This window comes from Entelurus aequoreus, linkage group LG26, assembly GCF_033978785.1.
Source record: "Entelurus aequoreus isolate RoL-2023_Sb linkage group LG26, RoL_Eaeq_v1.1, whole genome shotgun sequence".
In the NCBI taxonomy this organism is placed as follows: Eukaryota; Metazoa; Chordata; class Actinopteri; order Syngnathiformes; family Syngnathidae; genus Entelurus; species Entelurus aequoreus.
This window is the reverse complement of record NC_084756.1, coordinates 34089838-34104781: the sequence shown is the minus strand read 5'-3', so window position 1 is coordinate 34104781 and position 14944 is coordinate 34089838. Positions and strand designations below refer to the sequence as shown.

At 34.3% G+C, this 14944-nt stretch overlaps 1 protein-coding gene across 2 annotated transcripts in view; it reads right to left on the bottom strand.

Annotated features, from left to right (window-relative positions):
* Nucleotides 1–263: 263 nt before the first annotated feature.
* LOC133643263 (FYVE, RhoGEF and PH domain-containing protein 5-like) overlaps nt 264–14944 on the bottom strand; it is a 75437-nt gene continuing 60756 nt past the window's right edge. For both annotated transcript variants that reach the window (XM_062037726.1, XM_062037727.1), the window contains exons 16-23: nt 13113–13192; nt 9645–9741; nt 5626–5763; nt 5456–5558; nt 2632–2759; nt 2434–2559; nt 2208–2362; nt 264–654 (exon numbers count right to left, since the gene is read on the bottom strand). In XM_062037726.1, the coding sequence (XP_061893710.1) occupies nt 618–654; nt 2208–2362; nt 2434–2559; nt 2632–2759; nt 5456–5558; nt 5626–5763; nt 9645–9741; nt 13113–13192 (864 nt within the window). In that variant the 3' untranslated portion in view covers nt 264–617. The remainder of the gene's footprint in view (nt 655–2207; nt 2363–2433; nt 2560–2631; nt 2760–5455; nt 5559–5625; nt 5764–9644; nt 9742–13112; nt 13193–14944) is intronic.

The following is a 14944-nucleotide window of genomic DNA, read 5'->3' as shown; positions in this document are numbered from 1 at the left end:
TCAGCAAGGTCCCAAAGGGGGAGAAGCGAAGCAGGCAAGGGCGGCCTGCTGACTCCTGGGTGAGGGCCTCATTAGGGGCCAATGTTTCCATGAAGGTGCACATGGCGAGTGTCAGCGTGTCACCCGCTCCAAAGTCAACACCAGGAGCAGATGGTTCTCCTCTCCTTTTAATGCAGTCCTTTTTCAAACAACATTCATAAAGCGACAGTAACGTACAAAGTGTGAAGAGCGTTTCCCTGGCGTGTGTAATGAACATTCAGTCCTTTGTGGCTTCCTGTGTGAAGGCCGTGTCACACAACATAGTACAGTAAGTCATAGAAGAATACATACCTTGGCAAATGTATTACTCCCGGATCTTTAAAAAAAAAAAAAAAAAGACTTATAAAGTATCATGTGTGGCAGTCGGCAAACAATCCGCCATTGTTGTCTACGCCTTCAGTGGGATAGAGGTCACATGACCTGGCAGGTATCTGGGCCAGCGCCACTCACACCTGCTGGCGGCAGGTTTAGAAAAAGAAAAAGAAAAAAAAGGAGGTGAAAAAGTTTCCTCAAGAACAAAAACCTTGGAGGACATAAGAGCTTTTTTTTTTTCCCCTGTTGTCCTTTTTTGAGTCGTCCTATAAAACGGTGGCTTCCTCCATGGCGTTGACCCACCTGTGTAATGAGCAGGTGGCACACGTTAGATAACAGGCACACACAAATGTGAGGACTAAACTATATTATATATATATATATATATATATATATATATATATATCTCTACATATATATAAATATATATGTATACACATATATACATATATATAAATATATATGTATATACATATATACATACATATATATAAATATATATGTATACACATATATACATATATATAAATATATGTGTATACACATATATACATATACATACATTTACACATACTGTACCTGTGTGTGTATATATATATATATATATATATATATATATATATATATATATATATATATATATATATATATATATATATATATATATATATATATATATATATATATATATATACACATATATATATATATATATATATATATATATACACATATATACATTTATACTTACGTACATACAGATACCAAATACAGTATATATGTACATATACATACATGGATACACACATACATACATAAATATACATACATACATATATACATATACATGCATAAATATATATATTTATACATATATAAATATGTTTACCTTTTTGTATATATATATATAAATATATATACACACGTATGTATGTATATATACATACATACATATATATATATATATATATATATACATACATACATACATATACATATATATACATACATACATACATACATACTGTACATACATACATACATACATACATACATATATATATATATATATATATATATATATATATATATATATATATATATATATATATATATATATATATATATATATATATATATATATATACACATCAATTACAGTCATTTGTTCTTCCTTTAATTGTTTTGTGCGCAGCTTTTGGAAGGAAAATGTTAGGACACCCCTGTGGAAAGGCTCTGTTTTCACTGCACACCGGATCTGATTTTTTAAAAAAAAAATTTTTTAAGTACACAGTAAAACAGTAAAAATTGTTGAGTAAAAAAAAACAACTAAGTTATTTATTATTAAAAGACTGGAATGCACCTATGCTGTCTTTAAATTGAAGTGAAGTGGTAATTGTGTTTTGGCGACACCTCGCGGACACAATAACTCCTGAAGTTCAGCTCATGACGCAGTAGGTTGAGTCATGCAGACACGTTTGTTACTTTCTAATAGGCTTCTGCCTTGGAGACTTTGTGTGTGTAAATGATACGCAACTCTAATTGTTTGATACTTGTTTATATTGACAAATGTGCTGTTCTATTCTTCACTGATTACTACGAAGGTCTAGCTTGTGTGCTATTGTGTGCTTAGCTGTTGTGTAGCTGCCGGTAGCCTATAGCCTTGCATGTTTTCTTTCTGTAAATGGCTCTGGTGTAATTAAACAATTAATGGACGACTTTTAGATGTGAACTGGCTGTCCAGCTTTGCACTTATTTTGAAGATTTTAGATGCAAGATCTTTTTTTTTTGCTGATATCGGACGGATATTGGATATCAATAAAGCGCCACGAGACAGAAAACTGAATGTTCCGCACCTCTGGGCCGTGTGGTTGTCCAGGGCTTTGAAGGTGTAATACAAAGTGTTCTTGTGGTAGAGCTGGAAGACGTTGGCCTGGTCGTCACCGTGCCGCGTGTCAGGTAACTTGACGGTGAAGCCCAACAAGGGCAAGCTCTCTGAGGCCACTTTCTCCTGCGGATAAAAAAAAAGCACATGCTGGGCCGCTTCCTCGACGCGGCCCCGTCCAGGTGTGTCCCCCTCACCTCTTGGCCCCTGTAGGTGTAGAGCACCTTGTCTTTCAGGAGGAACCACAGTCTCTTCCAGTTCCTCCTGCTCCTGTGGCTGCGATGCAGACTGCCGCTGATGGAGCCCTCGTCAGACACGGTCACCTGCGGGGGGGCACACAGGTGTGTCACTCCTGCAGGGCCCGGGCAATGAGTGCACGTGTGCAATGAGCGCACCTGCTTGAAGGAGAGCATGCCTTTGCGGTGTCTCCAAATGTTGGGAGGGTGGATGCTCTGGAAGACCGAGGAGAGGGGGCGACTGGCACGGGCCGGACCAGGGCTGCTCTTGGCTGGCGGGTCTTCTCCTGCAGGGTGGAGACTTTTCAAACAACATGCTGCTGCTCTTTCTTCAACCCAAGTTATATGTTGCTGCTTGACAAAGTAAACATTACGTGTATAACTACAGAATCTATGGGCGCCTCACCTTTCTATTCTCATTCTCGGGGTGACGATTCCATTCAGAATCAATTCTCCATTCTACACGATTCTCGTAATATATTATTTTTAGTATGGGAATTATGATAAAAACCTTTTCAAAACAGGTTGCTGGGTACAAAAGCTCCTCTTGGCTGCAAATATTTGTAATAAATGTAATGAATATAATACATGTAATAAATGTATGAATGTAAAAATGTAATGATTGCAATAAATACAATAAAAGTAATAAATGAAATAAATATAATAAGTGTAATACATATAATAAATGTAATGAATGTAATTATTGTAATAAATGTAATGAATGTAATGAATATAATACATTTAATAAATGTATAAATATAATACATGTAATAAATGCAACAAATGTAATGAATATAATACATTTAATAAATGTATAAATGTAAAAAATATAATGATTGTAATAAATGTAATGCATGTAATAAATGTAATACATTTAATAAATTAAATACATTTAATGAATGTAATAACGGTAATACATGTGTTAATGTAATAAATGTAATGATTGTAGTATAGATGTAATGAATATGTGGAATACATTTAATAAAATACATACATTAAAAAAGTTTAATAAATGTATAAATGTAATGATTGTGATCATTGTAATTAATGTATGAATGTAATACATGTAAAAACTATAATAAATGTAATACATGTATGTTTGTAATAAATGTGATAACTATAATTCATGTAATATGTATATTTATTACATGTATACATGTAATAAATGTTATACATGTAATAAATGTAATAAATGCAATGAATGTAATACATGTAATAAATTAAATACATGTAATAAATGCAATGAATGTAATAAATGTATAAATGTAATAAATGAAATAAATGTATTAATTTAATACATGTAATCAATGTAATAAATGTAATGAATGTAATGAATATAATACATTTAATAAATGTATAAATATAATACATGTAATAAATGCAACAAATGTAATGAATATAATACATTTAATAAATGTATAAATGTAAGAAATATAATAAATGTAATGGTTGTAATAAATGTAATTAATAAATTAAATACATTTAATGAATGTAATAATGGTATTACATGTGTTAATGTAATAAATGTAATGATTGTAGTATAGATGTAATGAATGTAATAAATGTAATGAATATATGGAATACATTTTATAAAATGATTGTGATCATTGTAATGCATTCAATAAATATAATAAATGTAATGATTGTAACAAATGTAATTAATGTATAAATGTAATACATGTAATTAATGTAATCAATAAATGTAATCAATAAATGTAATGAATGTAATGAATATAATACATTTAATAAATGTATAAATATAATACATGTAATAAATGCAACAAATGTAATGAATATAATACATTTAATACATTTATAAATGTAATAAATATAGTAAATGTAATGATTGTAATAAATGTAATGCATGTAATAAATGTAATACATTTAATAAATTAAATACATTTAATGAATGTAATAACGGTAATACATGTGTTAATGTAATAAATGTAATGATTGTAGTATAGATGTAATGAATGTAATAAATGTAATGAATATATGGAATACATTTTATAAAATACATACATTTTGTATTAAAATTTAATAAATGTATAAATGTAATGATTAAGATAATTGTAATGCATTCAATAAATATAATAAATGTAACAAATGTAATTAATGTATAAATGTAATAAATGTAAAAACTATAATAAATGTAATAAATGTATAAATGCATGTATAATGTAAACATATTTAAATGTAATAAATGTATTTTTGTAATAAATGTGATAACTATAATTAATGTAATATGCTCGGGATGGTTCCCGCTGGCCCCACCATGGACTGGACTTTCGCTGATGTGTTGGACTTTCACAATATTATGTCAGACCCACTCGACACCGAGGATGTCGTTGTGGCTTGTACAGCCCTTTGAGACACTTGTGATTTAGGGCTATATAAATAAACATTGATTGATTGATTGATTGATGTATATAACTGTAATACATGTATACATGTAATAAATGTTATACATGTAATAAATGTAATAAATGCAATTAATATAATAAATATAACAAATTAAATAAATGTAATAAATGCAATGGAATAAATGTATAAATTTAATAAATTAAATAAATGTATTAATATAATACATGTAATGAATGTAATCAATGTAATAAATGTAATAAATGTATACATTTAATAAATATAATAAATGTAATAAATGCAATGAATGTAATGAATTTATTACAAATGTAATAAATGTTATAAATGCAATTAATGTAAAGAAATTGCATTTACATAATAATACATGAAATTAATGTAGTAAATGTAATAAATGTAATAAATGCAATAAATGCAATAAATGTAATAAATGCAATTAATGTAATAAATGTAATAAATGTAATACATAAAATAAATGTAGTAAATGTATTAAATGTAATAAATATAATAAATGTTAAAAATGCAATGAATAAATGTAATAAATGCAATGAATGTAGTAAATGATACATGCAATAAATGTAATAAATGGTGGGCATGTTCACACCTGTCTTCTGCAGCTGGTTGTAACAGTGGTCACACACTTTGGCCACACGCTCCTTCAAGTACTTGAGAGGATGTCTGTTCTTGGAGCAGCTCCTACAAACAATCTGTGGCAGCACCAGAACACTTTGTGTTTGTTGATTCCTACGACCACTGATTTGCATTGGAACTCACCCTCCCACAGCTGTGGCAGCGATGTCTGCGGAGGGTCAGGCCGAAGTGGGAAGTGCAGTTCATACACATCATCACTTGTGACGGCGGGACCAGCGTGGGCGCCTCTTCTCCCAAAGTCAGCCGCAGACCATTCCTCACCTGGACACACACTGCACTTTTGGGAATCTATTCTAATTTGTAATCATTTGTAATAATGTGCTCATTTTAGGCGGCTAGCAATGGTGATCATTTTGCCTCTAAATCACTCTAAAAAAAACATCTAAAAAGCGCCAATAATACTCCATTGACATTACATGCGTTATTGTTATTTTAAGCCTTTATGCAGACAAACAGAGCTAACATATTGAGCTGCTGCATCGCCTCCGAGCTGGTGAAAGTTCATTCTAGATTATAAATCATGCCAATCTGTGACATTCAATTTAGATCCAGAGATGGCGAGGAATACCGTCAATTCCGAACTAAAAGCCGCTACCGTATTTTTCGGACTATAAGTCGCTGGGTTTTTTTCATAGTTTGGCCGGGGGTGCGACTTATACTCAGGAGCGACTTATGTGTGAAATTATTAACACATTACCGTAAAATATCAAATAATATTATTTAGCTCATTCACGTAAGAGACTATAGACCAGTGGTTCTAAACCTTGTAGGAGGTACCGAACCCCACCAGTTTCATATGCTTATTAACCGAACCCTTCTTTAGTGAAAAATAAAATGTTTTTTTTCATAATTTAATCTTAATTTATAAATATTAATCATGAAATTATGTTATTATATTACACAAATACTAATAAATATATATTTTACAAACAGAAAGTTACATGATCCCATGTTTACATCTCATTGTGCAACATGTGGATGTCTGAAAGGGGTACATGTTATTTCCAAAGCAGGACCCCCACCCAGACATACAATACTAGTACACAGCTCCTGAAAAAACAACATGTTTTGTTATTGTCATTGTAAGTGGGCCTAAACACTTATATTAGAAAATAATCTCATGGAAATGACTGCTGTCATTTGATTATAATAATAAAACCTTTAACTTGTTATCTCGTCAGGTTTGGGTCAGGTGTGCTGCTGGTGTAGCCACAGTGTGCACATCTGACGTCGCTCACATGTGCTCCACTGAACGCTCAAGGAGTTTTTGCGTTTGCTCATGCATATGGAAAATTAAGGGAATTTTTGTTTGGGTGTATCCATAATACGCCGATAGGGAAAAGTTGTTATTTACACGATGAGTCGGGTGTGTCTTGACTTCCGCGACGGAGGCTCCGCCGAACCCCTGAGGCCGACTCACCGAACCCCTAGGGCTCGATCGAACCCAGGTTAAGAACCACTGGACTAGACGTATAAGATTTCATGGGATTTAGCGATTAGGAGTGACAGATTGTTTGGTAAACGTATAGCATGTTCTATATGTTATAGTTATTTGAATGACTCTTACCATAATATGTTACGTTAACATACCAGTTGGTTATTTATGCCTCATATAACGTACACTTATTCAGCCTGTTGTTCACTATTCTTTAGACATTTTAAATTGCCTTTCAAATGTTTATTTTTGGTGTCAAATATATTTCCCCAAAAAATGCGACTTATACTCCAGTGCGACTTATATATGTTTTTCCCCTTCTTTATTATGCATTTTGGGCTGGTGCGACTTATACTCCGGAGCGACTTATACTCCGAAAAATACGGTACATGTTTCCTAAGCTTTGAACCCTGCAGCTAGTAAGACAGTGCGGCTAATTGCTGGATTTTTCCTCGCTGACGGCCAAAATTAAAAATTGTTTTAGAACAGGGGTGTCCAAACTTTTTCCACTGAGGGCCGCACATTGAAAAATCAAAGCTAGCGGGGGCCATTTTGATATTTTTTTATTTTAAAAACCAATACAATATATGTATAAAAAATATACATTCAGGCTTCCACTCAGGCTTGATCCCGGGGACCCCAAAGGGTTTTGGTCCAAAAAATATAAAAAATGTGTCATTATTCAGTATTAATATTTGTGTTATTATTCAAGTTTTTAAATCTCTAGATCAGCATTAGGTCTATCTGTCAATATAACATTTTTTAAAGATTTAAATTGTATGCTCTTTTTGTCAAAGAAAACCCTTTTTTTTAATGAAAAAAACAAAATATGCAATATTTTCACCCAATAAAATTTTTAAGTGGGATATTTGAGATTATATAATAATTGGAGCCTTAAAAAGGTCAATAACTCATAACACCATTGATTTTAATTCATTATTATTTTTTGAGCAATGACACTTAAAAACTAATCACACTAAAATTGTAGGGGATCCAAAAGGGTCCTACTCATTAAAGTGTTAAAAAAATTAATTATATATATATATATATATTTTTTACTGTTTACTTTTAACACAATAATCTCGAGATCAACTTCAGATCTATCCGTCAATTATAAGTTTTTTGTTGTTTATGTTTTTGTTTGTTCGTTCGTTTTAGGCCCTTCTTTAAAAAAAAACAGCTCGTTTTTTTACATGGCAAACACAAAATATGCAACATTTTCCCCAAAAAATATCTCAAAATATTTAATGTGATGTAATTGGAGCCTTGGATAGGTCAATAATTCATAATGACATTGATTTTGATTCATTATTATTTTTTAAAGAAATAAACAGCCTGCGTGGCAGCTTTGTGTTATTAGAGTAAACATTGCTACATTTTCTTGTTACATTTCACCTGTTTGCTCTTTAAATACCACTTTTAATGTTTTGTATTTTTTTCCAATCGTATTTTTAAAATGTGCCGTGGGGCCGTTAAAAAATGACCTGTGGGCCGCAAATGGCCCCCGGGCCGCACTTTGGACACCCCTGTTTTACACGGAAAAAACCCCAAGCAAATACACTGAGAATGTGTTTTATTGTTTGTGCTATGGCGCCATCTTTTGGACGAGTTTGCTCACTGCAGGTGCTGCAGTGTCCTTCCATTTACCGGCAGTGCTTTCAAGCAAAAATGGAGTGCCGTCCATAACGTTGCTACTCGTATGGATTCTTCATTCGTCACTATTTGTGAGTTTTACAATACAACTAAAACTGTTTATACTTACTTAAACCGTCCCATGTGTGATGTAATGAAGTTGGCGTCCTTAGCATTTGCTAATAAGCTAACACATTTACGAGTGTCTCTGTTAGTATTATTAACTTACAACAGCATTCTTTTTGTATTGTTTCAGTTTCACAAATTCCTCAGTCAATTCACCAAAACGTCACCGTAGAGTTATTGAGTCTGTTTAGCTGAGTGGAGAGCTAGCCTCCGCAGCTAGCGGGTCCATGACGGTGACTTCTGTTTTGTTTGATCAGCCGTTTTACTGCCGTGTTACAGGCACCGTTTGGAAACAATTAAGGTATGTAAATAAACATTTACAAAACCTTTCTGTGTCAATAACTCATTTTGCAACATATCTGCGGCTTATAGTCCGGTGCAGCTAATAAATAGAAACATTTTTGTTTTCCTTAAAATGTTGTGGTTTATGTACTTTATAGTCCGATAAATACAGTACACGAAAAGACGCTTGTTTGCACTCAACTTTTATATCTAACGCTTCGTGGGGATTATGAATGATTCTTCATCTAAACAGGAAGATATAAACATCCCATCGGTCGGCATGCCAGTGAGAGCAGACATCGTACGGTAAGTGATTGTTTTATTATGTTTGTTGGCTCTCATGAAGTCTACTATAATTCGTGTGATGAGTCTGTGAAATCAATACACCGCCGTATGTTTAAAATGAGCAAAATACCTAAATATTACATACATGAATGTTACTACATTACATATATACTTAAAGTGGGTGTATAAAACCCTGATGGAGGTTTTTGAGTGTTGATAGGCGGAATAGCGCGACTACCATTACCTCCACTGTTAGCTGACTTTTGCTAGTGTTTATTTACTAGTAAGAATGCATAAAAACAAAACCCATGTGTTCTTGTTCGACATAAGGATTGTGAATGATGGGCAAAAACTCCCCCAAAATGTAAAGGTCAACACTTACCTCGACTGAAGAGTTGTCAGAGGGCACAGACACTCGATGATGTTCACTCACGGTGCGAGTCAAAGTGTAAAACCAGTCCTCTCGTTCAAGGAAGGAGCTGTCCAAGGAATACACATCGCTTACTAGTCACCATGAAGGTCAAGGTCAAGGTGGATTTATTCATTTCGCACAATTTGTAAACAGACAACTGCCCCAAAGTGCTGTAAAGATTGATGATAATAATAATAATAATAATAATAAAAATCACATGAAGTACAAAGCATTCTACATATAAAACACAGTTACAGTCGTGATCAAAAGTGTACATACACTTGTAAAGAACATAATGTCATGGCTGTCTTGAGTTTCCAATCATTTCTACAACTCCTATTTTCCATCATCTACATCTTTCTTTCTTTCTTTTAGTTTATTTGGAACATGAACACATTTACATCATAATACATCACACAATTTCATATCATTTCATTTACATCATGCCCGAAAAGGAGTAGGAAGAAGCAAAGCTTATTTAATCCTACCCCTTTCCCACTTCAAAGCATTTACAATTATATAAAATCATTTACTGACCTTTTTATATAATAAAATAACATCTATGAATTAGTATATACAACAGTTTGTAATATGTAATTAATTAATTCAGTCATTATTAACATACTGAGATGAAGAATATTTTCAATAAGGTTGGAAGTTTTTCTCATAATTCTTCTTCTTTGTACTTTGTAAGCACTATTCATTTAAACAACCTCTTAAACTGGATCATGTCAGTACAATTTTTAACTTCTTTACTTAATCCATTCCATAATTTAATTCCACATACTGTTATGCTAAAAGTTTTAAGTGTTGTACGTGCATATAAATGTTTTAAATTATTTTTTCCTCTAAGGTTATATTTCTCCTCTTTAGTTGAGAAGAAATGTTGTACATTCTTTGGTAGCAGGTTATAGATTGCTTTGTACATCATTTTAGCTGTTTGCAATTTTACCAAATCACCAAACTTTAATATTTTTGACTTAATAAATAAAGGGTTTGTATGTTCTCTATATCCAACATTATGTATTATTCTAACTGATCTTTTTTGTAACATGGTTAACGAATGTAGCGCACATTTGTAGTTATTTCCCCATATTTCTGCACAATAACTCAGATATGGTAACACATATGAAGTGATTTTTGGCCCAGGACGTGTTTTGTTTTATTCATTATTGAAATGTTTTTTGCTACCTTACGTTGTATGTTTTGTATATGAGATTTCCAGTTCATTTTATCATCTATTAATACTCCCAAAAATCTGGTTTCTTTGACCCTTCCGATGTCTACTCTTTAAAGTCCTACTGAAAGCCACTACTAGCGACCACGCAGTCTGATAGTTTATATATCAATGATGAAATCTTAACATTGCAACACATGCCAATACGGCCGGGTTAACTTATAAAGTGACATTTTAAATTTCCCGCTAAACTTCCGGTTGGAAACGTGTATGTATGATGACGTATGCGCGTGACGTCACGACGGCAACGGAAGTATTCGTACCCAATGTGTCACCATACAAAAAGCTCCGTTTTTATTGAACAATTCCACAGTATTCTGGACATCTGTGTTGGTGAATCTTTTGCAATTTGTTCAATGAACAATGGAGACTGCAAAGAAGAAAGTTGTAGGTGGTATCGGTGTATTAGCGGCTGGCTGTAGCAACACAACAAGGAGTACTTACTTGGATAGCAGACGCCTAGCCGATGCTAGCCGCCAACCGCACGGATGATCGGGTGAAGTACTTCGTCGCGCCGTCGATCGCTGGAACGCAGGTGAGCACGGGTGTTGATGAGCAGATGAGGGCTGGCTGGCGTAGGTGGAGCGCTAATGTTTTTATCATAGTTCTGTGAGGTCCGGTTGCTAAGTTGCTAAGTTAGCTTCAGCGTCGTTAGCAACAGCATTGTTAAGCTTTGTCAGGCTGAGAATTATTAACCGTGTAGTTACATGTACATGGTTTAATAGTATTGTTGATCTTCTGTCTATCCTTCCAGTCAGGGGTTTATTTATTTTGTTTCTATCTGCAGTTGAGCCAGATGCTATCACGTTAGCTCAGTAGCTAAAGAGCTTCGCTGATGTATTGTCGTGGAGATAAAAGTCACTGTGAATGTCCATTTCGCGTTCTCGACTCTCATTTTCAAGAGGATATAGTATCCGAGGTGGTTTAAAATACAAATCCGTGATCCACAATAGAAAAAGGAGAGAGTGTGGAATCCAATGAGCCAGCTTGTACCTAAGTTACGGTCAGAGCGAAAAAAGATACACCCTGCACTGCCTCTCTAGTTCTTCACTCTAACGTTCCTCATCCACGAATCTTTCATCTTCGCTCAAATTAATGGGGTAATCGTCGCTTTCTCGGTCCGAATCTCTCTCGCTCCATTGTAAACAATGGGGAATTGTGAGGAATTCTTCCTCCTGTGACGTCACGCTACTTCCGGTACAGGCAAGGCTTTTTTTTATCAGCGACCAAAAGTTGCAAACTTTATTGTCGTTGTTCTATACTAAATCCTTTCAGCAAAAATATGGCAATATCGTGAAATTATCAAGTATGACACATAGAATGGTTCTGCTATCCCCGTTTAAATTTAAAAAATTCATTTCAGTAGGCCTTTAAGCTACGTTTAAACCAGTCGAACCTTATGAGGTTTGGTCCCCTCCAAGGTTTCTCATTGTTTTCTTGCCCTGATGTGGGATCTGAGCCGAGGATGTCGTTGTGGCTTGTGCAGCCCTTTGAGACACTCGGGATTTAGGGCTAGATCAATAAACTTTGATTGATTGATTGATGATTGATTGATAAAATGCAAAAACAGAAAGGTGAACGAATAAAAATAGTAATAATAATAATAATAATCACAATAAGTACAGAACATTCTATATATAAAACCCTGTTTAAAAAAAAAACATAACATAAAAATGTCCAGCTCAGCTTGTGTTAAACTGCAGAGCAAACAAGTGTCATTTTAAAGAAGCTCTGAAATTCAGAGCGAGAGCGTTCCGGAGTTCAGTCTCGACCTTGAAAGCACTGGTCAGATGACCTCTCTGACCGCGGTATGCGGAAGAAGTAGGTCAGGTATGTACGGCGGGGCCAGCCCGTGGAGAGATTTGAAAACAAATCCTAAAATCCTGAACTGAATTCTAAAAACAACAAGCAGCCAGTGGAGAGAAACCATGCTCATGTTTCCCGTGAGCAGGCCTACAGCTGCCATTTGGAGTGGAAGACTCCGAACGGGATAAGCGGTAGAAAATGGATGGACTAAATTAACGCCAACGTAAGGAGAGTGACAGTAGTCTAGCCAGTCTCTAACTGGTTTATGGGCGGGTAAGATTTGACTTTCTGAAATAGTCGAAGCTGAAAGAAGGCAGTTTTTTTTTTTAAACCACTGAGATTATTTGCTTATTTTGAGTTATCAATAAAAACAGCAAATGAGAAAGGAAACGCACCTGGCAGACAAAGTGATGGCGATGTCTGTGCCCTCCATCTTCAGTGCATGTTGGACATTCTCTAGAACTTCTTTAGTCACCTGCAAAGCACACCAGTGGGCAAGATTTAGTGGGAAAACAACAAAAAACCGTTTTGGGTGTATTGCTGAACATATATATGTGGATTCTGGCAAGTTCTAGAAATATTTATATATTTATAATATAACATTCACATTCACAAAAATGAACATTCATTCATTTTTGTTTCATCTGACATCACATGGACAAAGATAAGACCTTCTGGAGGAAAGTTCTGTGGTCAGATGGAACAAAAATGGAGCTGTTTGGCCACAATACCCAGCAATATGTTTGGAGGAGAAAAGGTGAGGCCTTCAATCCCAGGAACACCATTCCTACCGTCAAGCATGGTGGTGGTAGTATTATGCTCTGGGCCTGTTTGGCTGCCAATGGAACTGGTGCTTTACAGAGAGTAAATGGGACAATGAAAAAGGAGGATTACCTCCAAATTCTTCAGGACAAGCTAAAATCATCAGCCCGGAGGTTGGGTCTTGGGCGCAGTTGGGTGTTCCAACAGGACAATGACCCCAAACACACGTCAAAAGTGGTAAAGGAATGGCTAAATCAGGCTAGAATGAAGGTTTTAGAATGGCCTTCCCAAAGTCCTGACTTAAACGTGTGGACAATGCTGAAGAAACAAGTCCATGTCATAAAAACCAACACATTTAGCTGAACTGCACCAATTTTGTGGTCAAAAACTCAAGCAGAAGCTTGTGGATGGCTACCAAAAGTGCCTTATTGCAGGTAAACTTGCCAAGGGACATGTAAGCTAATATTAACATTGCTGTATGTATACTTTTGACCCAGCACATTTGCTCACATTTTCAGTAGACTCATAATTAATTCATAAAAGAAGCAAACTTCATGAATGTTTTTTGTGACCAACAAGTATGTGCTCCAATCACTACATCACAACAAAATAAGTTGTAGAAATGATTGGAAACTCAAGACAGCCATGACATTATGTTCTTTACAAGTGTATGTACACTTTTGACCATGACTGTTTATGAGTACGTAATATATAATAATATAATGGATATATAAGTAATTATTATTTTAATTGGTTATTAAGAGTATGTGAAAGTTCAACTCTCCTACCTTGTTTACTTCTGTGACAACCTCCTTAAGGTTTTTTAATCAATCAGAAACATCAAGCAGCTAAAATGCCCCAAACATGGATAAGTGTGGCGTGTGTTATTACATTTAAATTCCTCAAATTTAAACTAAATACATTTTAATTTCGATTTTTTTAATGTTTATTTGACGTTTTTTAAAATAATATCCACAAAGTTCAATGAACAGCTCGTGTTATGTGTGATCATGTTTGTTAAATGTTTGTGCTGGTTTATTTGTTTTTCCTGCACCATGACTAGGGAAGGTTGTTTGGAGTGGGTCATACCAATAAATGATGTGCTATGTAGCCTTAAAAGTACAACTGATGGTTGAAATAATAACTTTGACCACCGAATGGTGACACAATGACAGTAAACAGACTGCTATTTATTTGTATATAATTTGTTAATAAACATGCTCCAGGCCGTAATTGTTATTGAACACGTACCGTCTCGCGTGCCTAATTGAAGACGCCGGCAGGCTGCACTCGGCCCGCGGGCCAGATTTTGGACACCCCTGGACTTTGAATATTAATAAATAAGCTACAACTGACTAATGTGCTAATCAGCAAATGAATTGCAAAAACCCCTGATATTTTAATGACTCATTTACAGTATATAAAACACACACACACATATATATACATATATATATATATATAT